This window comes from Muntiacus reevesi, chromosome 11 (genome assembly GCF_963930625.1).
Source record: "Muntiacus reevesi chromosome 11, mMunRee1.1, whole genome shotgun sequence".
NCBI classification, from domain to species: domain Eukaryota; kingdom Metazoa; phylum Chordata; class Mammalia; order Artiodactyla; family Cervidae; genus Muntiacus; species Muntiacus reevesi.
In genome coordinates, this window is record NC_089259.1 from 66,930,633 (window position 1) to 66,957,353 (window position 26,721).

General features: G+C 43.2%; 1 protein-coding gene across 1 annotated transcript in view; it reads left to right on the forward strand.

Moving 5' to 3' along the window:
• The first annotated feature begins 544 nt into the window (after positions 1–544).
• Positions 545–26,721, forward strand: part of LOC136144263 (ATP-binding cassette sub-family C member 4-like) — a 141,589-nt gene continuing 115,412 nt past the window's right edge. The window contains exons 1-5 of the mRNA XM_065902012.1: positions 545–618; positions 5,542–5,652; positions 6,193–6,313; positions 21,033–21,257; positions 25,501–25,590. Of these exons, the coding sequence (XP_065758084.1) occupies positions 545–618; positions 5,542–5,652; positions 6,193–6,313; positions 21,033–21,257; positions 25,501–25,590 (621 nt within the window). The remainder of the gene's footprint in view (positions 619–5,541; positions 5,653–6,192; positions 6,314–21,032; positions 21,258–25,500; positions 25,591–26,721) is intronic.

The window sequence follows — 26,721 nt, forward strand, 5'->3', positions numbered from 1 at the left end:
GGTTTCCTCTGCAGCCCATGGGGAGCCTCTAAGCAGCAGAGATGGGCGGGGCTGAGCCTCCCTTCTCCACCTTCTGGGTGAGTGCCTGGACTCAGAGCAGGAACTTCCGCAGAGTTTGCAGCCAGGTGAGCTCCAGGGAGCTGGACTGGCTGTGCCCAGCAGTCAGCCTGCCTGCCTTCATCAAAGAGCTGGTAGCTTTGCCTCCCACCTGCGTGGGGCTTCTGGAAGCGTCTACCTGGGTGTCCCTTGGTCCTGCAGCCCCAAACGTCGCACACTGATTCCATCTTATGCCTGTGGCAGCACCTGCACAGAGCAGTTGCCTCAAAGGTGGACCGTGGAGGCTTCTCACTCCTGGGAGGTAGGAGCTGGCAGCTGGCGCACAAAGGTCAGTCCACTCTCAGAAGCAGGTGTTCTCAGGCTCCCGCCCAGTGGACCTGCAGGGCGGTCAGTCTCCAGCATCCCCGCCGGCGCCTCCAGGAGCAGCAGGAGCCCCACCGCCTCCTGAGCAGCGCGACCCTGGTCTGTGTCCGCCTTGGCCGGCAAGATGCTGCCCGTGTCCCCGGAGGTGAAGACCAACCCGCTGCAGAAGGCGAACTTCTGCTCGCGCCTGTTTGTCTGGTGAGCGCCCCGTCTGACCTGTGACAGTCCCCGTGGGCACATGCCTGACACTGCTGGCCTCTGTTGGGGACCAAGGGACAAGGAGAGGGTGCGCGCCTGGGGCCAGTGACAGTAGGGCTGGGAAGAGGACCCAGGAACCTGGTGTCCGCCTTATCCAGCTGCTTCAGAGCTGCTCAGCAATTCACTGTCAGTTCTGAAATAAGCTGCAGCTTTCACCCCAAACAAGCAGCTTATGAAAAACTTTATCTAATCAGTGCCCTGCACCTTTGCCATCTTCCAATGATGTCCTGACATCTTCCATGTTCCTTAGGTGAACATCTGAGTTCCAGCTGCCCTGGGCTCCCTTTCTCCCCCCTGTCTATGACTCTTTCTTTCTCTCCCTGCTTCCCTTCCTGTGTGGTCAACTGTTTGTCCTGGTACCTCATTGTGGCCAATTTCATGTGCGTACAAAATACAATTGTTTTTTATGAAAGGAATGGGAACACCATTCTGGAACACCTTTTCCTTTTTCCTGGGACACACAGCCAGGAGCAGAGTGTCTGTTTGACCACAGCCCCTTTCCCTATTGCAAATATCTGCACTTCCTCCTTTGAGGACCAAACCCTGGGGATGGGGTCCCTGAAACCTGTGGGGTCTTATCCAGATCTCTAGCTCAGAGAAGCAGTACATGGTCTTGATGTAGATGGTCCTGCCCAGGAGTCCTATGGTCCTGAAACCACTGAAGGATCCCTGAGCTGGGAGGAAACACAGATGAAAAATGCTGCAGAGTGCTGAAGCTCTTAAAAGATGTCTTCATCTAATAGCTAGGACTACAGAAATGCAGGCCTGAAGCTTTTGACTTTAATCACACTTGGTTGATTAGTAATCTTTTGTTTCTCGACCCTAACTCATTCATCTTTCCCACAAATTCTGATACTTCTTTTATGGGACAGCCTAGGGGATCCCCAGGGGGATGGCAACTCCTATGCTTGTTTTGATGGTGATATATTCAGTGTATGTGGCTACATCTCTTGGCTATTTGATGGCCTTTAAGGAAAGAGGGTCCTAGAAGAAGGAATATGTGTGTGGTTACCATAAATAATAGCAAAATAGACAAATGTCTCTTTAAATTCATGTAGAGCAAGAAACTCTCAATGCACATTGTTTGTTGATTTTGAAAGTGTGTGTGCGTAGAAATGGAAGGTGAGGACTTTGATTTTGGTTGGCACCCATTTCCAGTTTTCCTGCTGAAGAGGAAGGAGCTATTACCTCTTATTTCACACCTAAAGAAATTGAAGCATAGAGGTTGAGTAGGTTGCCTACCATCACACAGCTAGTAAGCAGTGGAGTGGAATTTCAAGTCAGACTGTCTGGTTCTGGAGTCTACGTGTCTTGTGTATGTAACTGCTGTGCTTATCACAGACTTGGTTGCCTGGTTTTGTGCCCAGATCCTAGCCCAGATTGAGACCCCTTATCATGACTGGGGAGTATCTTTCTCTACTCAGATTTCCACAACCAATAAGTAAATTGATGGTGAGAATGGTAGAGCACAAGCTTTGCTCAATGACCAAAGGATGGAGAGATGGAGACTTAGTTTGCAAATAACCCCTCAGCCCAATTTGGGCTGAGACACTGTGTATCTAGCAGGGCTGAAGCAAATGGAAGGGAATCAGGTTAAGAGAGGGAGGAATATTCATGGTTTATGCAAGAATGGGGTGTGATTTGGACCTGAAATTAAGACAACACTCCTTTTTAGTCCCTGTATGAGTTCTTCACTTTGTTGTCATAGCCACTGTCAACTGTAGTGGTCCTGGTGGGTGTGTCATTTAGCAGGTAATATATTACAGTGAATGTGTAACGATGCTCTGTGTCTACTGGAGGTTAGGTCTTTTGCCATTTGGGTCCTGGCTAGTTCTAATCAGTTCTTGTTTTTCTCTTTCCTTTTATGATTGAGTCTGAAACTCAGATAAGAGCAGTTGGTTTCCATTTGAGAAAGGGGCAGGGATATAATTCTGGGGCAACAGTCTTTCCTTTTTACTGCTCCTCGTTCCTGATGGAGTCTAAAGGGGCAAAGGTTGGTCTTATGATACTGCTTCCTGCTAAGCTTGGGGGCTGTCATATGTTGGGTTAGAGGATCAGAATTTTCCTGATTCAATCAAAATGAATCTCATTGTCACCAAGCTAGAGTCCCAGTTTCCCATAGCCCTGGGTAAAGACAATCTGCCGCTTGATTGTCTCAGTTCTCCAAGAGATAAAACTAATGAGGCAATTGAGGAATCATGGACCAAAGAGCAGGAGAAGGAGAGTAATTGTAGGGATTCTAAGAATAGCCTTAGAAGCCCAAGGAAGCTGGGAATCCTTCTTTTGAAACTGTTACAAATTTGTTCAGTCAGGCCATTCTTGTTCTGAGTATTTAGCCAAGTGGCCTGTCTATTAAAAAAATTTCTGTTTATTGACGTATAGTTAATTTACAAGTAAGTCAATTATACATATATCCACTTTTTAAAAAAGATTTTTTCTTTAAAAAAAGAAAAATAAAGGCTATTACCGAGTATTTAGTAGAGTTCCCTCTGCTATACAGTAGGTTCTTATTACATATTTATTTTATATATTCTTCCCTGGTGACTCAGACAGTAGGGAATCCAGCTGCAGTGCAGGAGACCTGGGTTTAGATCTGTGTGTTGAGAAGATCCCCTGGAGAAGGAAATGGCAACCCACTCCGGTATTCTTGCCTGGGGAATCCCATGAACAGAGGAGCTTACCGAGCTACAGTTCATGGGGTCACAAAGAGTCAGACACGAATACAGTAGTTTATATATGTCAGTCCCAGTCTCCCAATTGTCCCTTCTTCCCTTACCCCCTGGTAAGCATAAGTTCGTTTTCTACATCTGTAACTCTATTTCTGTTTGGTAGGTAAGTTCATTTGTACTGGTTTTTTAAAGATTCCATGTATAAGTGATTCCATATGATATTTGTCTTTGTCTGCAAGCGGCTTTCTCTGGCAGTTGGGATGCCCTCTCTTCTTTCTGACCACTTGTGTTAACATAGAAACAACAGGAAATGGTTGCTGGGGCACAAATTCCCCCTTGATCAGCCAGGAGGTAATCAAGAGCTTTGTGGTGGTCAAGTGTCATGTCATGCCAGAGGGTCCAGTGCGATTTTATCATTCTAAGGTTAGAACTGGTTTCTCTACTTACCCAGGCCAGTCTCTGACTGAATTATATATATATATATACACACACACATATATATATGGATATACATATGTATATGCATATACATACAGTTAGGTATTATAAATTGTTTCTCATGCTAAGCTCACTAGGGATCCTACAAGAGAGACAACTGCTATTACCAGCCCAGCTCCCCTCCTGATTAGATGAATGGCCCCCTTTGATTCACAGGTTGTGCGAGTGTAATTAAAATCTGAATATAACCTTGATCTGGGTCTGAACAACCTAGAACTCAGTGTCCCCTGGTAGAGTTTTCTTGCAGACAGTTGATGGCCCAATGTGGGTGGCCCTTGCCATAGGGTCCTCGAGGAATAAACATCCCTCAGGGGTGCACACACTGTCTTTGGGTTTTCTTGAGTCACAATTAGGTTCATGGTGGTGCCCTTCCATCCAGGGTACTTGCTGCATGGCCAGACCCCTCCATGTTTGGTATGATCCTGTCCCCAGAGCCCTTAAGCATGGTAACTATCTATAGTTACCCATGCCTGTAGGTGGAGGGCTCATAGTGAACAGTTGGTTGGACCCCCAGGAAATAGGGATTTGACTAACACATATGCCTTTGCTGCAGAAGGGTGGCAGTGGGGGCAACCTTGATGTCCCCAGGCAGAAGCCTGCACGTGGAGGAATTAAATCTAGTTTGGTGATGCAGTCAGCTGTTAGTGCAGTTCCCTGAAAGTCTGGCGGGCTATATTTATTCCCCGACTGAGGCTGATGGTGACAGATCCAACAGTCAGTAAAACTCCAGCCCTTTTGGATGTTTGAATGTTACTTTTTAAAATAAATGAATCTGCCAGGGAGTGATAGCAAGGAGGACCATAAGAAGAATCAACTGTGCATTTTTTTTTTTCAACTGTGCATTTTAGTTGGGAAGGTGTTTCTTATCTTTAGAATGACTTCAGGAGGCTGGGGTCAGCAAGAGGCTCACATGAGTGTTCTGGCTGAGGGGAGTCTGACAGGTCTGTAAGGAGGTCAGGGTCCAGAGCCTGTTAGGTTCAGGGTGTTGTGTCCGTAAGATAATACCCTGTAAAAATCCCTCTGTGTTGACAGCTGATCTAAGGAGATCTTGATCTCAAGGTTGATACCGCTTTGAATATGACTGGTGCTAAGACACATCAGTCATATCTGATTCTTTGTGACCCCATGGACTGTAGCCCACCAGGCTCCCCTGTCCATGGGATTTTCCAGGCATGAATACTGGAGTGGGTTGTTATTTCCTTCTCCAGGGGATCTTCCCAACCTAGGGATAGAGCCAGCATCTCTTACATCTCCTGCGTTAGCAGACGGGTTCTTTACCACTAGCGCTATCTAGGTATCCTTGAATCTGATACAGTTCAGAAGATTTAAGACCTCAGTAATACAGGGACATATCTGCAGCCTTACCCACAATGGCCATTCAGCTCTATTCTGCTTGCCTGAAACACTGTTACTTTATTTTCATTTCTAGATATATATTTTCCTTAATAATTAAAGCAGATGTACAATGTATGTTCAGTAGGCCACAAATAGCCTGCTTTAATTGTTATACCATGTATAAGCCAGCATGACTTTCCTATACCTAGAATGTATGTGTGTAAGCACATGTCTAATTTCCCCTGGTATCTTTATATATTTAAAATGTAGACTTTTTTTTTAAACAATGTCCATGAATGTAGGTTTCTAAATAGAGATGTGTAATTTAGATGTATGTTACTCTCCTTTTAATGTTAAACAGGTGGCTAAACCCCTTGTTTAAAATTGGTCACAAACGGAAATTAGAACCAGATGACATGTACTCGGTCCTTCCGGAAGATCGCTCCCAGCGCCTTGGAGAAGAGCTGCAAGGGTGAGCACAGACATCAGGGAGAAGGGAGGGAGAGTGAGAATTTCCGCGTGTGGCTGAAGGTGTGGGGGAAGCTTTGCCTTCCTCTGGGTTCTTCTGAGACTCCTCTCCTGACTCTGCACACTCACCCTTCTCAGACTGACCCCGGGCTTAGCCCACTTTGGAGGCTGGGGGAGCCCGTGTTCCCTGTGCATCTGTGCAAGTCGAGGGAGCCCACAGCCACAGCCCTGGAGGCTGAGCTCTGTCCCTGGAGGTGGGGCCCCTGGAGGAGGGAGTCTGCCCTCCTGAACTGCTCATGACCTGTGAATCCAGCAAAGCTTGGCAGGAACTTGTTTCCAGAATCTGGAACTTTTCCCTCAAGGCCTGTTTCTCTGGTGCTTCAGAGTCTGCACCGCTCATCTTTCAGGAGCCCCGTGAGCAGTCAGCCAGCATCTATGGGGCCCCACAGAGCGCCTGTAGTGAAGGCCCATCTCCCATTCCGCCCCTCCCTGTTTCCCTGTGGTGGACACGCTGTTCTTCACTGTGCTCTGTTTCTCGTCGCAGGTACTGGGATCAGGAAGTTAAGAGACCCCAGAAAGATGCACAGGAGCCTTCCTTAATGAAAGCAATCGTAAAGTGTTACTGGAAATCCTATTTAATTTGGGGAGTGTTTACATTTCTTGAGGTAAAAGATTTTCATACTGTGCGTTGCTTTTTCGTGTATGTATCTCAGTACTAAGATGGATGGGACGGGTGGGGAGAGAGGCCAGTAGTCTAAGGTCTGAGGATGAACCCTCACAGAAACATGATAAAGTTCAGAGGTTGTATTTATCTTTAGAATGGCAAGGACTGGACTACCAAGGGTTACTATTTTTCTTTAAACCGATTAAAGAGTATTGTGGAAGGATGGCCTTAAATAAAAGACATGTTATATTATGCTAGAAAGTTCCTGGTGCTCAGTATAAACGCTGTCTGATCTTTGACCAAAAGAAGATTCCAGCAGCCTCAGGCAATATGTGCTTTGTGATTTAGAGGAAGGCAATTTGGACCTGAGCCCAGAATAACGTACATTTTATGGCTCTCTTGTTATAATTTAACAAAGTAAAAGTTGTTACCTTGACCAGGTCACATCTGATAAATGCTTTTCTAAGAAGATACCATCACCTCTCCTCCACCAGGGGAACAGAACCCAGAGCCCTGTGTCTAGACCGTAGCCGCCTAGCACTCCTAAGAGCACACCTTTCCCCAGGCCGCCCCCTTCCCCATGAGCTGGCACTGTGAGTCAAAATCCTCATGGGGAGGAGCTCCAGCTTCACCATGAATTCTCTGCACCCTCCATGCTGCTTTCTCTCCCTGGCTGTGGGGATGGATTCCTGGTTGAAGGGGGATCCTGGGAGCCTGGCATTGGCAGGGGGTGGAGGAGGGGATGTGCAAGGCAAACCAGATACAAAAAGCTGTGAGGTCAGTGACCTCCATGACCCTGAAGATCCTGGGTGAAGACCCCCCAGAGGACAGTCCACCTGGGGACACAGTGCCGGCAGCCCCCTGTTCTGGCTGAGCCTGCTGGAGGTCTGCTGCAGACCCCCCTGGGTGGCTTGTGCTCTCCGTGGTCCCTTAGCGCTACCTTAGGGACACGGGCGGGCTGTGGGTGTGTGAGAGCAGGAGGGATGGAAGATGCAGCTGCTGTGAAAAAGGGTGTTTTAGGTGGAGGAAATAGTGAGTTGTCATCAGTCCATTGTGCTGGAGTGAGGTGGATGGGCCAGGTGGTTCACAGGTGGGTGGCGTGGCTCTTGTTTAAAGGCTGTGCTGTACTGAAGGGCACTGCGGGCAGTGGGCAACTGGGCAGGTGAAGTCCACCCCACACAACTGGAGAGACGGAGAGTCTGTCAGCTCACAGGGGACTGGGTGGTCCTTGGGGATGAAGTTCTCACTGATGTCAGAAGAGGATTGGCCACTGCGCCAGAGGGTGGGACAGGTGTGTGGGGCAGAGTGCTGCCTTTGAGAGGGCACTGACCACCTGGATACTCCAGTGCCTTGTGATGGGCTGGGCGTGGGAGATGGAGCAGGAGCCCTTTAGGCTGTCCTAGCCCTTCTTTGTCCCGTGTGCAGCTGTCCAAGTCATGGTATTTCCACATAGTCACCATGTCTTTGTTTGAAATGCATAGGTGGCAAGCTGGTGTGGCCTGTTTGTGCAGGATTTCCTGACCTCACACAGCAGAGCTCTCATGAATTCTGCTTATCAGGAAACCCTGGGGCCTCAGTGTCTGCCTATGACTCATGCTAGGTGCCTGGTTGGATGAGTGGCCTTAGGGTTTAATGTTGGATCATATCCTGGAGCAGGTCTTTCTCTGCTGTCCCTGGTTCTCTAGTTTCTCTTTGGTATCAGATGCTCAGTTCAGTTCAGTTCAGTCGCTCCGTCGTGTCCGACTCTTTGCGACTGGATGAATCGCAGCACGTCAGGCCTCCCTGTCCATCACCAACTCCTGGAGTTTACTCAAACTCATGTCCATTGAGTTGATGATGCCATCCAGCCATCTCATCCTCTGTCGTCCCCTTCTCCTCCTGCCCCTAACCCCTCCCAGCATCAGGGTCTTTTTCAATGAATCAGGTCTTCACATGAGGTGGCCAAAATATTGGAGTTTCAGCTTCAGCATCAGTCCTTCCAATAAACACCCAGGACTTATCTCCTTTAGGATGGACTGGTTGGATCTCCTTGCAGTCCAAGGGACTCTCAAGAGTCTTCTCCAACACCACAGTTCAAAAGCATCAATTTTTCGGCACTCAGCTTTCTTCACAGTCCAACTCTCACATCCATACATGACCCCTGGAAAAGCCAGAGCCTTGACTAGATGGACCATTGTTGGCAAAGTAATGTCTCTGCTTTTTAATATGCTGTCTAGGTTGGTCATAACTTTCCTTCCAAGGAGTAAGCATCTTTTAATTTCATGGCTGCACTCATAATCTGCAGTGATTTTGGAGCCCCCAAAAATAAAGTCTGACACTGTTTCCACTGTCTCCCCATTTATTTCCCATGAAGTGATGGGACCATATGCCATGATCTTGGTTTCCTGAATGTTGAACTTTAAATGAACTTTTTCACTCTCCTCTTTCACCTTCATCAAGAGGCTTTTTAGTTCCTCTTTACTTTCTGCCATAAGGGTGGTGTTATCTGCATATCTGAGGTTATTGATATTTCTCCTGGCAATCTTGATTCCAGCTTGTGCTTCTGCCAGCCCAGCGTTTCTCATGATGTACTTTGCATGTAAGTTACATAAGCATGGTGACAATATACAGCCTTGACGTACTCCTTTTCCTATTTGGAACCAGTCTGTTGTCCCATGTCCAGTTCTAACTGTTGCTTCCTGATCTTCATACAGGTTTCTCAAGAGGCAGGTCAGGTGGTCTGGTATTCCCATCTCTTTCAGAATTTCCCACAGATTATTGTGATCCACACAGCTGAAGGCTTTGGTATTGATGCTAGAGTCTTAAAGTCAAGTGGGTCTCAAAGCATAGCCATTTGGCTGTGTTTGAACTGAGCTGCTGGGTTGTTTTTTTTTTTTTTTCTTGCTGTCCTGGGCTGTTAGCCCCTTGAGTAGTGTCACTAAGCCTTGGATGGATCCCATTCTAATATGAGTCCTGGGTCTTGGCTGTGGCAGCTCATGGGAGAAGCTGACCTAGAGGCAGAGGCCACAAGATCTGGGGTTCTTCCTGAGATGGAATTCTCCCCACTGTGGTGCTAGGAGTGTTGATTTCACAGTTTTCCAGCCCCAATAATACTTCCTGCTGGGGATCCAGGAAGGCCAGACTGGGGGCTGCATAAGGTGACACTGGTAGAGCCCTGGGCCCTTTCAGGAGGTTGGTCGCTGGGTGGTCATGGAGGAGAAGTGGGGCGTAGAGGACGTAAATGTAGCAGCTCATCTGTGTAGTAGTACTATTAGCAGTAGTAGTTAAATAATTGATTTTCTGAAGCCATTCCTTTGTTGTGATCAATCTATACTGCTTGTTGTTCTTTATATCTTAGATGGTGGAAGATCTAAACTCAGCCCAGGATTTTCTAAAACACAAACATGTTTCCTTTTTGATCTTCAGCCCTCTTTTAATCCCTCAGGTGCACAGAACGCTCCGTGGATCATCCATGATCCCAAGCAGTGTGGTCTTACCACCTATAGCACGAGCGGAACCTCCCAGGTACTCCGGGAAGCACCAGTGACAAAATGCAGGGTGACATCAGTCCTGGGTGAGGCTTTTCGGGTTTTAAAATTTTGAGATATGAAAACCTCCGTCCTATGAGAAGGGCTTCCCTGATAGCTCAGCTGGTAAGGAATCTGCCTACAATGAGGGAGACCTGGGTTCAATCCCTGGGTTGGGAACATCGCCTGGACAAGGGAAAGGCTACCCACTCCAGTATTCTGGCCTGGAGAATTCCATGGACTGTCCTGTGAGAACTGAGGAGTATCTCTACCTCTCAGAGAAACAAGCACCGGGCTAAGGAGCCCTTGTTTGTCACTCCTAATTAGAACAGAGCAGCCGGAGAGTTCCCAGCATACCTGGCCCCTGTGTGCACCTCCACGGGTACTGCGGGTGGGGAGGGCTGGTCTCCGACTGCCCGGGGCCCTCAGGGTGGAGAGGAAGAGCCTGAAATCTCTGCCTGGGCCTGAGTCACAGAGACCACCTCCCCAGGTCATCAGCACTTCTCTCTGAGGGGCGAGGTCTCCATTTCTGGTGTGTTGCCGGAACCAGCCGGCAAAATGAACAAGTCCGGACCGCAACCACACGGAAGCCTGAGAAAAAAAAAGCTGAAAGTAAAGGATGGGGTCGAGAGGGCTGAATGCTCTTTAGGCAAGTCAGCGATTTTATTGAGTAGAACAGCTACCTTTATACTAGTACAAGCAGAAAACATAATTCATAAAAAATGCCATCTGGTGTTTGTCACATCAATACAATTCTTTGTTTTAAGTGATTGCAGAAGCTTACATCTTGTTTTTGGCATTCCCAAAATAAACTACTAAGTGAAGGTCACTACTACGTTTTCCTCAAGGAAGAACAAAGGAGGCCCAGCAAATATTTTACTACTTTATCATGGGGTGGCGGGACAGGGAATGGCCTCTTTCAAGGCCTTTTCCCAGGGCCTATTTGGGCCTTGAGCAGGCCGGCTCCCCGCAGTGTGTAAGTGGGGTGACCTCAGAGAACCAGAATGGGTTCATGCAGTCCCTTCCCCTGAGAGGGGAGGAGTTGCCGGGAGTTATGTCCTCTTCCCAGGACCTTGAGAAATGGTCCAGGCTTGTCCTGTCACTTGGCCTTTGTCTGAGGCCACTTTTGCTGGTGGTCTCTGGTCCAGGTGGAGGCCGTGGGAAGCCCATGTGTGTGTAAACATTCATTCTGGAGCTCAGCTGATGGACAGGAAGTAAACAGGATCCTCTGCGTCCCACAATGGGCTTTGTGCCTGGACTCAGGGCTGGTTCCCCAGGAGCTAAGTGGTTTTTGCGTTTATTCCCCAGCCCTTTCTTACATGTGTCCCTCACTTTGCTCAACCCAGGAGGCTGAGGAGTGGGTGCTGGTGGCAGAGATACTGTGGGCTGAGAGCAACCACTGAGGACCATACAACAAGGGAGAGGAGGAGGGGGCACTGAGCCAAGCAGATGGGCAGACCTGCTGTGTGCACCCTACTGGTTCCTGAGCACATAGCATTAGCCATTAGGTGTTAGTAATATCCACAGTGATGACCTTGAGTTATAAAATAAATGAGGGTCTTATATCCACCTTCTTTTCTTTTTCTAAGTATATGTAAGTTTTTAATGTAAAATTAAAAGAATTTTTAAAATTGAAGTATGATTGGCTTACACTGTTATATTAGTTTCTGGTATACATCATTAGTGATTTCATATTTTATACAGTACATGATAACTTTAGTTACCAACTGTCACCATGCAAAGTTATTCCAATATTATTGAATATATTCCCTATGTTGTATATTGTAATCCTGTGATTTATTTTTTAAAATTCTATATATTTATTTTTTGTCCCCAATCCCTTTTTACTTATAATTTGTAATTTGTACTTCTTAAGTTCCCTCACCTGTTTTTGCTTGTTTTCTCCACCCCCTCAATCCATTTTCTTTATGTAGTCAGGGAAGTAGGAGACTCTTTTTAAAAGATTGCATTCATAATGGTTAAAAATTTTAGCAATCTGCTTAGAAGTGAAACTTTAATTGCAGTCTAGAAAATTTGGCTTTACACGACTTTTCTCAAGAGTTCTTATTCCACTGTGACCACCTGTGAGCAATAATGAGTTTTCCAAGCCCTTTGTGAAACCAGGCTCTGTCATTAAGAAAAGAGTAAATCTCTTACCAGGACTTCTAATAAAAGTGATGAAAAACCCTTGTTTTTATGGTGGTTTCAGAGCACTCTGAGCTGTTGTTGCTCGTTTAGTTGTCCCATGATTCCTCCGAGGGAGGCAAAATGGGTATTTTCACAGATAAAGACCCGGAGGCCCAGGAGGACACAAGATGGGTTTAGGGTCATGTGACTTGCAGGTGGCCGACCTGGTTTCTGAAGCGCAGTGTTCTGACTCCTTAGACCTGTGTTCTCTGTGTTCTGTCCTCCTCCCACAGCCTCCACTGAGGTTCAGAGCCAAGAGAAGCTGTTTTTCTAGCAACAGCTCTGGCCCCTCTGTCACCTGCTTTGTATAGTGTTTTTTGTTTTGTTTTGTTTTTAATTTCCTGCAGATTTTTAAGAACATTTCAAAAATACAAAAATAGAATGAAAGGTAACACAATGTGTCACTCCAGAATAGGGCTCTTTGGCAGAAAGATTGTTTTGAGTTGATTCTGTTTTTCAGAAATAGACACAGGAGAAACTCGGAAGACACAATAGAACTTATTCTTCTGAGGGACATTACACTGATAAAGGAAGTCTCCTTTGTAAAGGTGTCTCCCTCTCTGTACCAGAAAAAGAAGGATGGCTCTAAATCACAGCAGGATCCTATTGAAGGACAGTCTTCAAGAAGAATGAAATCTGCATAACACACCCAACCCTGTTGTAGTTTAAGCTGCTTTTCCTGTTAACCTCTCATGGGTGCCTCATCACCTTTCCTTCTGTCTTTAGCTGGAGATGCATTTGTGGTGGTGGCTTGGGCATCTCAGGGAGTTGCTCAGTTCTTCTTGATATTTCGCATGTGTATCAGAAATATACATGTTAATAAACTTCTGTTTGATTTTCTCTTGCTATTCTGCCATTTATTACAGAGATCCTCAGCTAAGAATTCAGAAGGGTAAAGGGAAATAACCCTCTATGTCCCCCTAAGTCAGCTTCAATAATTGCCATAATGAGCAGTCTTGATTCATCTGAGACTCACCCTCACTTCCCAAGTTTATTTTAAAGCAGTTCCAAGACATCATATCATTTTTATCCATAAATACTTTGGTATGTATCTTTAAAAGATATAGAATCTCCCCCCACTAAACATATTTAGCATCAACATTGTTATTATTATTCATAAATATTAACTTTAATATCATTAGTATCTAGCCAGTGCTCACAGTTGTCTTTCTCCTCTTGCTTTCCCCTTTATTGCATAAAATAAGGTACATTTGGCTGACATAGGTTATACAGATTGCTTTTCTGTTCTCCTCCACCCCTTGCCCCTAGGTTGTTTGTCCTGTAGAGATTCCCACAGCCTGGATTGGCTGATTGCTTCTCCCCCTGTGTCAATTCACATATTCCTCTGGCACCTTAGGTTGGTGTTTAGGTCTAGAAGTTTGATGTAGCTTATTTGGATTTTCTTTACCCATTTCGTCTATGTAGGAGGTAGGGTTGTATATATCCCTTATAATGTACATAACATCTTTTGTGTGTGTGTGTGTGTGTGTGTGTGTGATGTTGGAGCTATTCATGATCCTCGCTGAAGGTCCATTAATTTATTAAGGGTTGCAAAATGGAGATGTTTTAAGCTCTTTGTTTAACACTGAACTATAGTATTTATAGGGAGAGTAGGGGAAAATAATTTTTTCAGTTTTTAAAACCTGTTCTCAAAATGATGAATTGGTTCTCCTCTAGTGAGGAGAGGGGCTAGTGAGTTTTTATTGTTTGGTTTGGTTTTGTGAATGTCAGTTTGAGCTCGTGGATTTCAGCATTTCTTACCTGCTTCAGTCCATTTCATTTGTTATGCTTGTGCCAACCTTTGGCCCTATTTGGGCAGTGGGAGTCTATTCAGGTTGGGTCCTAAGTCTTCTGCACATACTCTAGAAGTCTTGGCAATTTTTTTTTTTCTCTCATGTCTTTTGTTTTTTGCTTTCTAGTACGACAGGATATTTCTAGTTCATTTTGTACAGCATTTGCTCAACCCTGGAATCATGCAGTTCTCCAAACAGCCCTGTCTTCTTTTAGTGTAAAATGGTATTTAAAGACTATAGTATGGGTGCTAGAGGCGCTTATTGCTCTTGGTTATTGTTTCTTGGCTTTTTTCATTAGACCAAGTTAGAATACATTTTTTAAGGTAAATAAATATGTTTACATGGGTGCTTCCAATCCAAGTCAAATGCAGGACACTAGTGTTTTTACTTCATCTTATTGTGCTTATATCTGTATCTCTTTTCTCCCATCATCTATTCTCTTTGTCCCATGTCTAAGCCCAATTCTCATTGATATAAACATAATTATTCATTTGTTTTATCTTATAATGTGACTTCTGAAAACATTATAAGATTTATCTTTTTGCAGTTCATATTGTCTTCATGTGGGTGTATGACGCAGAGAATATGTTTTCAAATTGTTTTGTTTAAAATCACTTTTGATAGTTCTTTTTTGCATGGCTCTGTGAACCAACAGGATGCGTAGATATTTAAGTACTTTTATTTAAATTTACTTTGGAATTTTGGGAATTGCTTTTTAAAAAATTAGTTCTTTTATGATTATAATTCTGTATAATGTATTTATGATCCCAAAATCAAGACAATCTACTTTTAAAGAAGACTGATATCCTTTTTAGTGCTATTCTTTTTTTTTTTTTCATTTATTTTTATTACTTGGAGGCTAATTACTTTACAATATTGTAGTGGTTTTTGCCATACATTGACATGAATCAGCCATGGATTTACATGTGTTCCCCATCCCGATCCCCCCTCCCGCTTCCCTCCCTATCCCATCTCTCTGGGTCTTCCCAGTGCACCAGCCCTGAGCACTTGTCTCATGCATCCAACCTGGGCTGGTGGTCTGTTTCACCCTTGCTAATATACTTGTTTCAATGCTGTTCTCTCGAAACATCCCACCCTCGCCTTCTCCCATAGAGTCCAAAAGTCTGTTCTGTACATCTGTGTCTCTTTTTCTGTTTTGCATATTGGGTTATTGTTACCATCTTTTTAAATTCCATATATATGCATTAGTATACTGTATTGGTCTTTATCTTTCTAGCTTACTTCACTCTGTATAATGGGCTCCAGTATCATCCATCTCATTAAAACTGATTCAAATGAATTCTTTTTAATGGCTGAGTAATATTCCATTGTGTATATGTACCACAGCTCCCTTATCCATTCATCTGTTGATGGGCATCTAGGTTGCTTTCATGTCCTGGCAATTATAAACAGTGCTGCGATGAACATTGGGGAGCATGTGTCTCTTTCAGATCTAGTTTCCTCAGTGTGTATGCCCAGGAGTGGGATTGCTGGGTCATATGGCAGTTCTATTTCCAATTTTTTAAGGAATCTCCACACTGTTCTCCGTAGTGGCTGTACTAGTTTGCATTCCCACCAACAGGTCATATGGCAGTTCTATTTCTAGTTTTTTAAGGAATCTCCACACTGTTCTCCATAGTGGCTATTCTAGTTTCCATTCCCACTAACAGTGTAAGAGGGTTCCCTTTTGTTCACACCCTCTCAAGCATTTATTGCTTGTAGACTTTTGGATAGCAGCCATCCTGACTGGCGTGTAATGGTACGTTGTTGTGGTTTTGATTTGCATCTCTCTGATAATGAGGGATGTTGAGCATCTTTTTATGTGTTTGTTAGCCATCTGTATGTCTTCTTTGGAGAAATGTCTGTTTAGTTCTTTGGCCCATTTTTTGATTGGGTCATTTATTTTTCTGGAATTGGGCTATACTTAGAAGTATATCTACCTAAAGAAAACTATAAAACACTGATGAAAGAAATCAAAGAGGACACAAATAGATGGAGAAATATACCGTGTTCATGGATTGGAAGACTCAATCTTGTGAAAATGGCTATACTACCCAAAGCAATTTATAGATTCAATGCAATCCCTATCAAGCTACCAACGGTATTTTTCACAGAACTAGAACAAATAATTTCACAATTTGTATGTAAATACAAAAAACCTCAAATAGCCAAAGTAATCTTGAGAAAGAAGAATGGAACTGGAGGAATCAACTTGCCTGACTTCAGGCTGTACTACAAAGCCACAGTCATCGAGACAGTATGGTACTGGCACAAAGACAGAAATATAGATCAATGGAACAGAATTGAAAGCCCAGAGATAAATCCACGTACCTAGGGAGACCTTATCTTCGACAAAGGAGGCAAGGATATACAATGGAAAAAAGACAAACTCTTTAACAAGTGGTGCTGGGAGAACTGGTCAACCACTTGTAAAAGAATGAAACTAGAACACGTTCTAACACCATACACAAAAATAAACTCAAAATGGATTAAAGATCTAAGTATAAGACCAGAAAATATAAAACTCCTAGAGGAGAACATAGGCAAAACCCTCTCCACCATAAATCACAGCAGGATCCTCTATGACCCACCTCCCAGAATATTGGAAATAAAAGCAAAAATATACAAATGTTAGTGCTATTCTAATTCTCCTTCTCTTTTTAGGGATAACTTTCAAGGCTAGTTTTGACTCATCTTTTTATTAATGCATTTTAAATATAGTTTTATCTGAAATTTTAGTTTTCCTACTGTGCAGAATGAAAATTTTCAATGTCAGTACTGTAATCTCTGGACTTGGGTTTATAAGGATTTTTCTGGAAGCATGAAATGTACCATGGAACTCTGATTAAAAATGTTGTAATTCCTTATTCCTTCAGAGCAGGTCTGTAGCCATTCCAGGCTCAGATGGCAAGACAGTGCAAGAGTGAAGGTTAGCAGATTCTTGCATGGGTTAGTTTCTGCATCCAGAATCTACAGGGTGAGGAATCTTCAGGCTTCATCCCTAATCAGTTGAAACTAAACCAGTTTCTGGAGGCTGGGCCTTGGGCGTCAAAGTGCACTTATCCCCTCCCAGGTGCTACTAAGGTACAGTCAGGTTGAAGACCACCGTGTAAAAGATGAGTGAAGGCTAGGATATCTAGAATGCTGGTGGTTATTATTTTCCAGATTCACTGCTTTTCCTCCTTATCTCTGGATTTTTCTCAACTCCACTTTAGAACTCCCCCAGTTCTAAAGATTAATTGCCTGTTCATTTATTTTCCCCTACAAGCTCACTCTTTTCTGCTTATATGTTTCATTCAAGTGTTTTTCTTTGTTAGCTTGTTTCTATTTTTGTGTCTATATTTCCATGAAAGAGATATGGGAAAATTGGGTGAAATGTTTCAAGTACATTAGCTTGGAGGAGGAATTCTATCTACTACAGAAGTTCTAGTTTCTAACCTAACCCTGCAAGAAGTTATCCTAAGAAGCAAGTGGTGGGACCCAATATCAGGTGCTTTCAGGAGGTTAAATACTAAGGACTCTATCAAGAAATGTCTACCATGAGCTTCCCTGGCAGTCTGGTGGTTAAGATTCCATGCCTCCCAGTGCAAATGTGAGGGTTTTTGATCCCTGGTCAGGGAACTAAGATTCTGCATGCCACAGGGTGTGGCCAAAATAAAAAGTTTGCCTCAGAGACTCAGACTCTCAGAGAATCCTGAATAATGGATGTTGTGGTATTAAATTCTGCTCATTTAAAGAATGTTTATGATTTCAGAGTTGTGAAGAATTCTTGTGAAAGAATAAGAACTATATTCTCAATTGGTTTGTGGAAAGAATATACATGTGGTCATAGATTTATGTCAAAGAGGAAGGGTTAAAGGGGACAGTGTTTGATCTTGTTCCTGCTTATCAAGAAAGTTTTAATTCGGTTAGCTTCATGATTGATAATGTATATTTTCTCAGTTGTTTTATTTCTTATCAGTTGAAGGTGAGAATCAGGAATGTACAGATGAGAGAAATCCTTGGTGGTGTCTGCCCACACCAGTGCACACGTGGTAGGGGCAGCTCCCGGGAATGGCTGCCACCAGCGTCTGTGTCCCCGGGGTGAGCCACAGCCACTCCTTGCCTCTCTGAGAGACTCTCCAAGGCAAGCAGAGTCTTCTGATATTTGGTCTATCCTTGGGATTCACACCACTGTTTCATTTGGGGTTAATACTTGGACTAGAGCATTGAGCACATGCAGGAGTTAATCTTCTGGTAGCTGGACAAACTTTTGCCTGGTTTGCCTCAGCCAGTTTTACCAAATGTCAGAAATGGAAACACTCACAGTCAGTTCTGCCCTGTGTGTTCTGGAAGCTTTGAAGAATCATATTTAATATGTGTATTCTTACTCTCTGTGTGAACTTGGGGTTTTGTTTTCACAATTTTGTGCTATTCACTATTTTGCTTTCTATATTTTCTTTTTGAGAGACATTACTGGAAAATTATTTTTTTATTTACTGTTATTTTTCATATGGAGCAGAATATCAGTTTTCTCTTTTCCATAGTTGCAACTTAAGTCAGAATGGAAATTCCTTGTATGTTGTACTTTTCATCAGTTCTCAATTGCCATGACTATTCCTTGCTGGAGGCAAAGTTGTGTATGTGTGCTCAGTCACTCAGTTGTGTCTGACTGTTTGTGACCCCATGGACTGTAGCCTGCCAGGCTCCTCTGTCCATGGGATTATCCTGGCAAGAATGCTGGAGTGGGTTGCCGTTTTCTTCTCCAGAGGGTCTTCTCAACTCAGGGATTAAACCTGCATTTCCTGTGACTCCTGCATTGTGATGGATTCCTTACTATTGAGTCATCAGAGGAAGTCCGAAAATAGTGCTTAAAAATAATAAATGACTATCCTCCCAAACTGCATCAGTAACACTTCATATTTGAAATCCTTTGTTATCTTTTTGAAAGATTACAAATTTTCTATCCCAATTAAAGAATAATCATTATCAAGAATAGAAAGGATTGACAGATGAGTGGAAGATTGAGCCATGAACTGGCATTATACCTTAATGAGGCTATTCTTCAACTGTTTTGTTTTTTTTTTTTAAATTTGGCTGTGCTGGGTCTTAGTTGCTTCCTGTGGGATCTAATTCCCTGACCAGGGATCGAACCAAGGTCCCCTACACTGGGAGTGTGGAGTCTTAACTAAAGGACCACCAGGGAAGTCCCTCAACTGGGTTGTTAAATATTGTTTCTCAGTGAAAAGCACCAGATATGCTTAGTCAGCAGTGGCCTGCCTTTATTTGCAATCTTTTTTGCTAGATTTGTTGCATTTATCCATATTCTGTTTTGGGGAGTGGCATTACTCTTATTTCTCCTGTAGTTACAAGGATGTTAGGCTCAAATGGAGAGCTGAGTAACAGGCATCAGTGATTCCCAGAGAGAATCATAAGTTTCAGGAAAGTTTGGGATGGCAGATATTACTGTTGTGCTTCTGGTGGTTTGTGGGTGCAGCACCGGACTGCCCTTGGTGACTCCTGGGCTGGGACTGCCTGTGTGTACAGTTTTGACATTCTTGCTTCTCTGTGTGGGCCTCCACATTTCTATCTCAGGAAACTCTATAAACCGTGTGTTTGACAGTTCGCTGTATGAGGGACTCTTCCATGAGCTCTCTGTGCCTCTTGGGATGGATGACAGGACATGGTGGAAATGTATCAGAACTGATCATTTCACTCAGGTCTGATCATCTTACACGTATTCAAATAAATAATGTTCCCTTTATCATCTATAGTAGATGGAAATTTCCATGACTTCATGGAGGGAGAGGCAGTTGGTGTAGCCTGTGAATGTGTGTGTATGCATGCATGTGTCCATTTGGTAGAACAAGACATGAATGTTAAGGTTTAATGAGACCACCATATGAGGGATGGGGGCACCTTTGATAAATATCCTGATCAAGCACTGGTTGGCTGAGCAGAAAATGCTTGGGGTTTTTTTTTGTTGTTGTTTTTTTTTTTGGTGTTTGGTGTTATGGATTCTCCTTCCCTCTTCTTGTGTGTGGGTTCCTCAGCTTTGGACAGACAGAAGGGAGCTATCAAAGCAAACCTGTCAGGTAAGTCAAGCTCACCCTGTCTGTGTTAGTAAGGAGGGATTGCCAAAAAAGAAAAATCCCTGTTCCTGAAAGATTTCCAAACTTTTGGCATTTTGTCTTTTGAGAAGTCTGTGGAGGAAATGATATTGCGGGCCAAGGTGTTTAGTTTTGGTGACTTGGATTTGTTGAGTGATTTTCCTTGATGGTGAAGAAGGGGACCTGGGGTGAAGGGAACCTTCAAGGAGTGACCAGAGAGAGGAAGTAGGTTGTGGCATGGAGCAGCTGTTTGGCAGGGTGGGTAGGTGTTGCTGTTTCTTTGCCTTTTTCTTTGGGAAAGAAGCTTGCTTTCCCTAAGTCTTACTCTGGGTAGAAGCCTCTGTGCATCCTGAGTCAATTGGTTTAGCCTTGGGGAGGAGAGGATTGGAAAAATTTCTTCCAAACCACCAAGTGCAGTGGATGGTGGATAGAGAACCATGGAAGACATGATTTTTTACCTTGGCCTCCGCCGTGTTTATTTTTTTTCTCCAAGGAACATTCCAACTTCTAGGGGGTAGAGGCATATTGAGGCAGTGCTCTCAGGAGCTGAGAGCCTGCAGAGCTCCCAAACCTGGTTTCTTTGTGGTACTCCAACTGAAGCTGGTTTCCTTTCTCTTGATCTACAGACATGTGGAGTTTGGGGTAGAAAAGAGAGAATGTGTTTGTGCCAGTATCTTAGTTTGTAAAGATTCACGAAGAAGGTGATAAAAGCATGTCTCCCATAGATGAACCATATGTGACTTTCTATTGGGCGGGGACTTTGAGAGTATGGGGCCAGGGGCAGGCTGCCAACAGGCTTGTTCCTGTGAAAGCAGATTTCTTGCTCTTCTTCTGCCACCTTTTTCCTTATTCATCTTAAGACTCAGTTGGTATCGAGCCTGTTTGTGATATTTATGCTGAGCATCCACAGTGTACTAAGCAAAAGGCACTAAGGCTTTACTATATATGAAAGTAAAATTTTACCTTAAGGTTAGCACTGTTGCCACTTGTCTTATAGGAGATAGTGGATCTGCATATTTTTCTTTTAAATTAGCCATGAATGTAGCATTTTGTCAAAATGTATGTTTAACATGCTAATGATAAAAATAACTCTTGTGTTAAGAAAAATTGACATTTCTAATTAAGACTTTTTTCTTTCCTTTTAGGAAGGTACCAGAGTAGTTCAACCCATATTTTTGGGGAAAATGATTAGTTATGTTGAAAACTATGATCCTAATGACTCTGTTGCTTTGCATGAAGCCTACGGCTATGCAGCAGGGCTGAGCGCCTGCGTGCTCGTGTGGGCCGTTCTGCACCACTTGTACTTCTATCACATTCAGCGTGTGGGGATGAGGCTGAGAGTAGCCGTGTGCCATATGATCTACCGCAAGGTGAGTGTCACTCGGTACCACGGTGTGTACCTCCCCTGAAGGATCAGGAACATTTAGGGAAAGTTCTCTGTAAATCACAAATTTTGTAACTGAAATCATTTACACCTTCCTAGAGAAGGTTGCTTTTGCATCAAGCCAAGTTTGTTGTTGTTGAAGCAAACTTTACCAGTAAACGAAGAAAAGTTTTCGAGATCAAGTGTGGGCTGTCCTTGACAACTTTTAGCCACAGGCTGTGGCATAATAACCACTAAATTTGTAGTGTAAAATATTAAATTAATATTCAAGAATAAGTATTAAAAGTTCAAGTTGATTTTCAGTGTCTTCATGACTAAATCCTATAGTGCTGTTTATGGAAATTTTTTGTTGTCATTCATTAATACCTTCAGTTACATCAAATTTGTATTTAAAAGTGAACTTTGGCAATTGGATCTATAAAACTATATCTAAGAGCAGAGAATGTAATTGATAAAGGGAATGATTCTAATTTTAAAAGACCCATTAATTATATTCAATATAATTATGTTTGCTAAAGAAAAATATAAAGAGAATTAATGCCAAATATAGACTCACTCCTTTTATTTTATAGATAATTTTTGTTAATGGTATTAAAGAAAATAGGATCTTTGAGATGAAACTTAACATTTTACATTGTTTTATTAATTCTAGAGAGAATTTGTTGCTCTTCATTTAATTATTTTAATACTATATTTCCTTTTATTTTTAGTATGTATTGTAGCACTTTTAATAAGAAGTGATTTAATGTATTCAGTGATTTTTGTATTGAGGAATGCCATGATATTATTCCATAGTTTACCCATGTCTAAACTAGTGTAAAAAGAGTAAGGCTTTCAGGTATCTTAACAAAGGTATTGCCACAGATATATCAGTGTCAAGAGCTGAAGGGCTCTGTATAAACTTGATCCTGGATATCTCTTTGCCTTAGACTGTTTAAAAAAAAAATCCTTATTTGACTGTATTGTATCCTTGACGTTTTCGAAGAGAGTAGATTTTAAATGTTCTCACCACACATGTAAAACAAGATAAGTATATTACATAGTGGATATTTTTAAGTGGTTTCACTACAGTGATCATTTCCCAATGTGTATTTATACCAAAGTATCATGTTGTAACCTTAAACATATGCAATTTTTAATAATAAATAAAGTCCTCATTGAAAGATAAAACCAAGCAGCTTAAATTGAAATATTGCTGCTTTTACCTGGTTGCTGCTTATAATAGAGCTTCTGTTTCTTTGCAATACTTTTTTCAACAGAAGGTGAGATGTCTTCTCCTCATCTTTCCTTGAGCAGAGTCTTGTACTTTTCAGGATTGTGTGAACCTGGGGACCTGGCATCTCACTTCTTGTTTGGCAACAGCATCTGAGCTGGTTTCCTGCTGGGTGATGTGGCAATTGCAGTTGTGCTGGTACACTACAGTCAGGCATCTTCATTGTCATGTATCATCATCTTTGTTATTATGTTGCATCTTTAACTATTTAGGAGATGGATATTCAGATTTCCCCACAAATTGGCTAAATGTTTGTCTTTCCAGATCATACTTAACTCTTACAATAGTTACAAACTTTTACCCGAACTGTGTTGCAAAAACCTTAAGTTAGGTGTGAGGTGATGGTTTAGTCAAAGATCACTCTTTGCTGCATAGGTGAGCCATTGTCCACCTGTTTTTCTTCCTCTTCCCACCAACACTTTGGAATCTTGCCTTTGGGAAATGTAATCTGCTCTGGCATGTTGGCTTCAGTTCAGTTCAGTAGCTTAGTTGTGTCCGACTCTTTGCAACCCCATGAACTGCAGCAAACCAGGCCTCCCTGTCCATCACCAACTCCAGAAGTCCACCCAAACTGATGTCCATTGAGTCGGTGATGCCCTCCAACCATCTCATCCACTGTTGTCCCCTACTCCTCCTGCCCTCAATCTTTCCCAGCATCACGTCTTTTCAAATGAGTCAGCTCTTCGCATCAGGTGGCCAAAGTATTGGAGTTTCAGCTTCAACATCAGTCCTTCCAATGAACAGCCAGAACTGACTTCCTTTAGGATGGACTGGTTGGATCTCCTTGCAGTCCAAGGGACTCTCAAGAGTCTTCTCCAACACCACAGTTCAAAAGCATCAATTCTTCGGCACTCAGCTTTCTTTATAGTCTACCTCTCACATCCATACATGACCACTGGAAAAACCATAGCCTTGAGTAGATGGACCTTTGTTGGCAAAGTAATGTCTCTGCTTTTTAATATGCTGTCTAGGTTGGTCACACCTTTCCTCTCAAGGAGTAAGCATCTTTTAATTTCACATGTTGGCCTACTTGAATTTAAATATCTCCTAAGAAGTTCATTTGCTGGCTTAATTTTAACTAAAAGGTTGGCCCTCTATGAAGTCAGGAATTATGGAGATTATAACATAGACACAACTTGAAATTTCAGAGATCTGGAAAAGACAAATTTCCTCATGTACAGCCTTGCATCTAGAGTCCTGCTGCTATGGAAACAAGACACTTCTTTTCAGGTTACAGGTGGGCTGATTCTTTAGGGCAAAGCTAATGCTGCTGAGCAGCTCTGAAAGGCCCCTCTGATTATTTGTGGTTCATGCTCAGGCCCCAGTTCCTGATCTCTGGTTCTGGGGAGAAATCAGATTGGGTGATAGAAATAGGATGGCTCTAAGCCCGTAGCCATAGTTTATCCTCACCATGGATTCCAGGTTGGGGCAGGTCTCCAGGAGATCTCTAAGTCTACACATCTTCTGCTCCTAAAATGGCACATTCAGCATTTTCATGCTGTTTTCAGCTGAATTTTGAATGATCATGAGGGAGGAGTATATAAAAATGACTCGCCACTTATTGATTAATACGTTTCCACAGCTTTGGTAAAATTACCTTTGGCTTTTGATCTTTTTTTTTTTTCTTGAGGTAAAATACTCACAGTGTAAAGTTTACCATTTTCAGTCCTTTCAAGTACAGCATTTAGTGACATTAGATACACTCACATTGTTATGTGGCCATCACCATTATTTATCTCTGGAACTTTTTTCTTTTTCCCAAACTGAACTCTGCTCCCATTAAACACTAACTCCCCAATCCCTGTTCCCTCACCCAGCACCAATTCTACTTCTTCTCTCTGTGAATTTGACTACTTTAGTACCTCGTGTAAGTGGAATCATACAGTGTTTATCATTTTGTGTCTAGCTTATGTTCTGTAGCGCAATGTCTTCAAGCTTCATCATGTTGTGGCAGGTGTCAGAATTTAAATTCCTTTTTAAGGCTGAATAATATTCCATTATAGATCTATACAACATTCTGTGTATTTGTTTCATCTGTCAATGGACAGTTGTTTCCACCTTATAGCTACTGTGAACATTACTGCTGTGAATATCAGTGTACAAACTGTCTGTTCAAGTTTGTGCTTTTAGTTTTCTTGAGTATATCCTTAGTATTGTGATTGCTGTGTTGTATGCTAATTTCATGTTTAATTTTTGAGGAACTTCCATTTTCTCTTCCATTGTGATTTTATCATTTTACATTCTCACTTGATCATTGTTTTCTTCAAGTTGAGGAGTAAACGAAAAGTTTTTTGTAAAGTATGACATGTTGCTTGGATTAGTTGCTTTTGTTGGTGGCCTGCTGAAGCAGCTCCTGGTGTCTTTTCAGCTTCCTCAGATCTCTAGGGCATTTTTCTTACTAAATAAAAGGATTGGGCAACACAGGTTGTGTTTTTTGTACAGTCAGCAGACTGGCGTTAAGAACACAGTTTCCTCACAGGAACAGTGTTTTGAACATTATACTTGCTCATTTCAGAATGAGGAAACTAAACCCAAAGTGTTTAAATATTGTCACCCATAGAATGATCGATTGAGTCCAGATTTATAGTCCAAGTCTCCAAATTTCTTTCCTAATGCAACCTCTCCAGTCTCATCTAATTTGGCTAGAAATTACTTAGTTGGCTCCTAAGCCTAAACCTACACCCTTTAACCTTCAGGCAGGTCCAAGTTCACTGAAACAGGGGGTGGATTTTGCTTCTGTCTCCAGCTCCTCCCTTAGCCGTCCTTGCGGGCGGGCTGCCGCCACACTGAGGAGTTAGAGGGTGAACAGGGGTCCCTAGACCCCTGCTGTCAGGGGTCATCCTGCTCCTGCTGACACCACTCAGGACCCCAGAACACATGCTCCATTGTGTTATGTTCTAAAATGACTTGGTATCACCTTAGGAATCCAGATCTCTGTCTCACTCTCTCATTTCAGGCCCTTCGCCTGAGTAGCTCAGCCATGGGGAAGACCACCACAGGCCAGATAGTCAACCTGCTGTCCAACGATGTGAGCAGGTTTGACCAGGTAAGCTGCCCTTGAGGGATCCTCTTCCATTTCCTGTTCTTCTTACTGGGTTCAACTTATTGGGATGCCAGGTGCCAGGCTTGGTGTTGGCCAGGATTCCATTGAGGATGTAAGGCAAAGGTTCTATTTATCCAACTTTCTTTTCTCTATGTGCAATTTAGATGTAATTATATGTATTATTTCATAAGTGAGAGTTTTGTTTTTCTAATAATAAATATACACAGTGTTCTTGCCCAGCTTGGTTAGTGTCCGTAGGGGTCCCCCTGGCATGGCCCTTCTTGGCATATGGTGTGGGTGTTGCTAGACTGTCTTCCTCCTCCTCTAGGTGATGAAAGCCTGGTGAGCAGGGATTGTTCTTTCCCCTGCACCCTATTCAGTGCCTGCTGCATTGGGAGCCTTCAAGTGGGTGGTCTCCAGCCTGACACAGCCTCCTCTCTGCTGTCCCCTTCACAGTCTTTTTTTCACTGACCTCAGGCATAGATCACATGACCCAGAGCATTGTAGCTGTTGGTCAGATCTGTGTTGTACTAGACCCTTCTCTTTAAAGTATTGATTCATCAAACATGAAGTAAGGCCCCTACTTACTTTCAGGGATGAATAAAGCTTAGTTTCTGCCCTATAGAAGTCACAGCCTAACAGGAGGTAAATACACAAATAATTACTGGAGAGAGTGGTAGGAACCATAATACAGGCTTTTCTGGGATGCTGGGGTGCCCCAGAGGAGATGGGGTCTAAATTCTAGGACAGAGAGCATTTGGGGAAGCCCTGAGCTCATCTGTGTTGTGGACAAAATTGACATCTTCCTTCAGTACTGCTGGTCTGATTCTCCCTGGACATCGCTGAAGTCAGCCCTGTGCTACCCTGGAACAGTGTCATCTGGGGTTCAGTTCAGTTCAGTCCCTCAGTTGTATCCGACTCTTTGTGACCCAGCACACCAGGCCTCCCTTCCATCACCAACTCCTGGAGTTTACTCAAACTCATGCCCATCGAGTCGGTGATGCCATCCAGCCATCTCATCCTCTGTCGTCCCCTTCTCCTCCTGCCCCCAATCCCTGCCAGCATCAGGGTCTTTTCCAATGAGTCAAATCTTCGCATGAGGTGGCCAGAGTATTGGAGTTTCAGCTTCAGCAT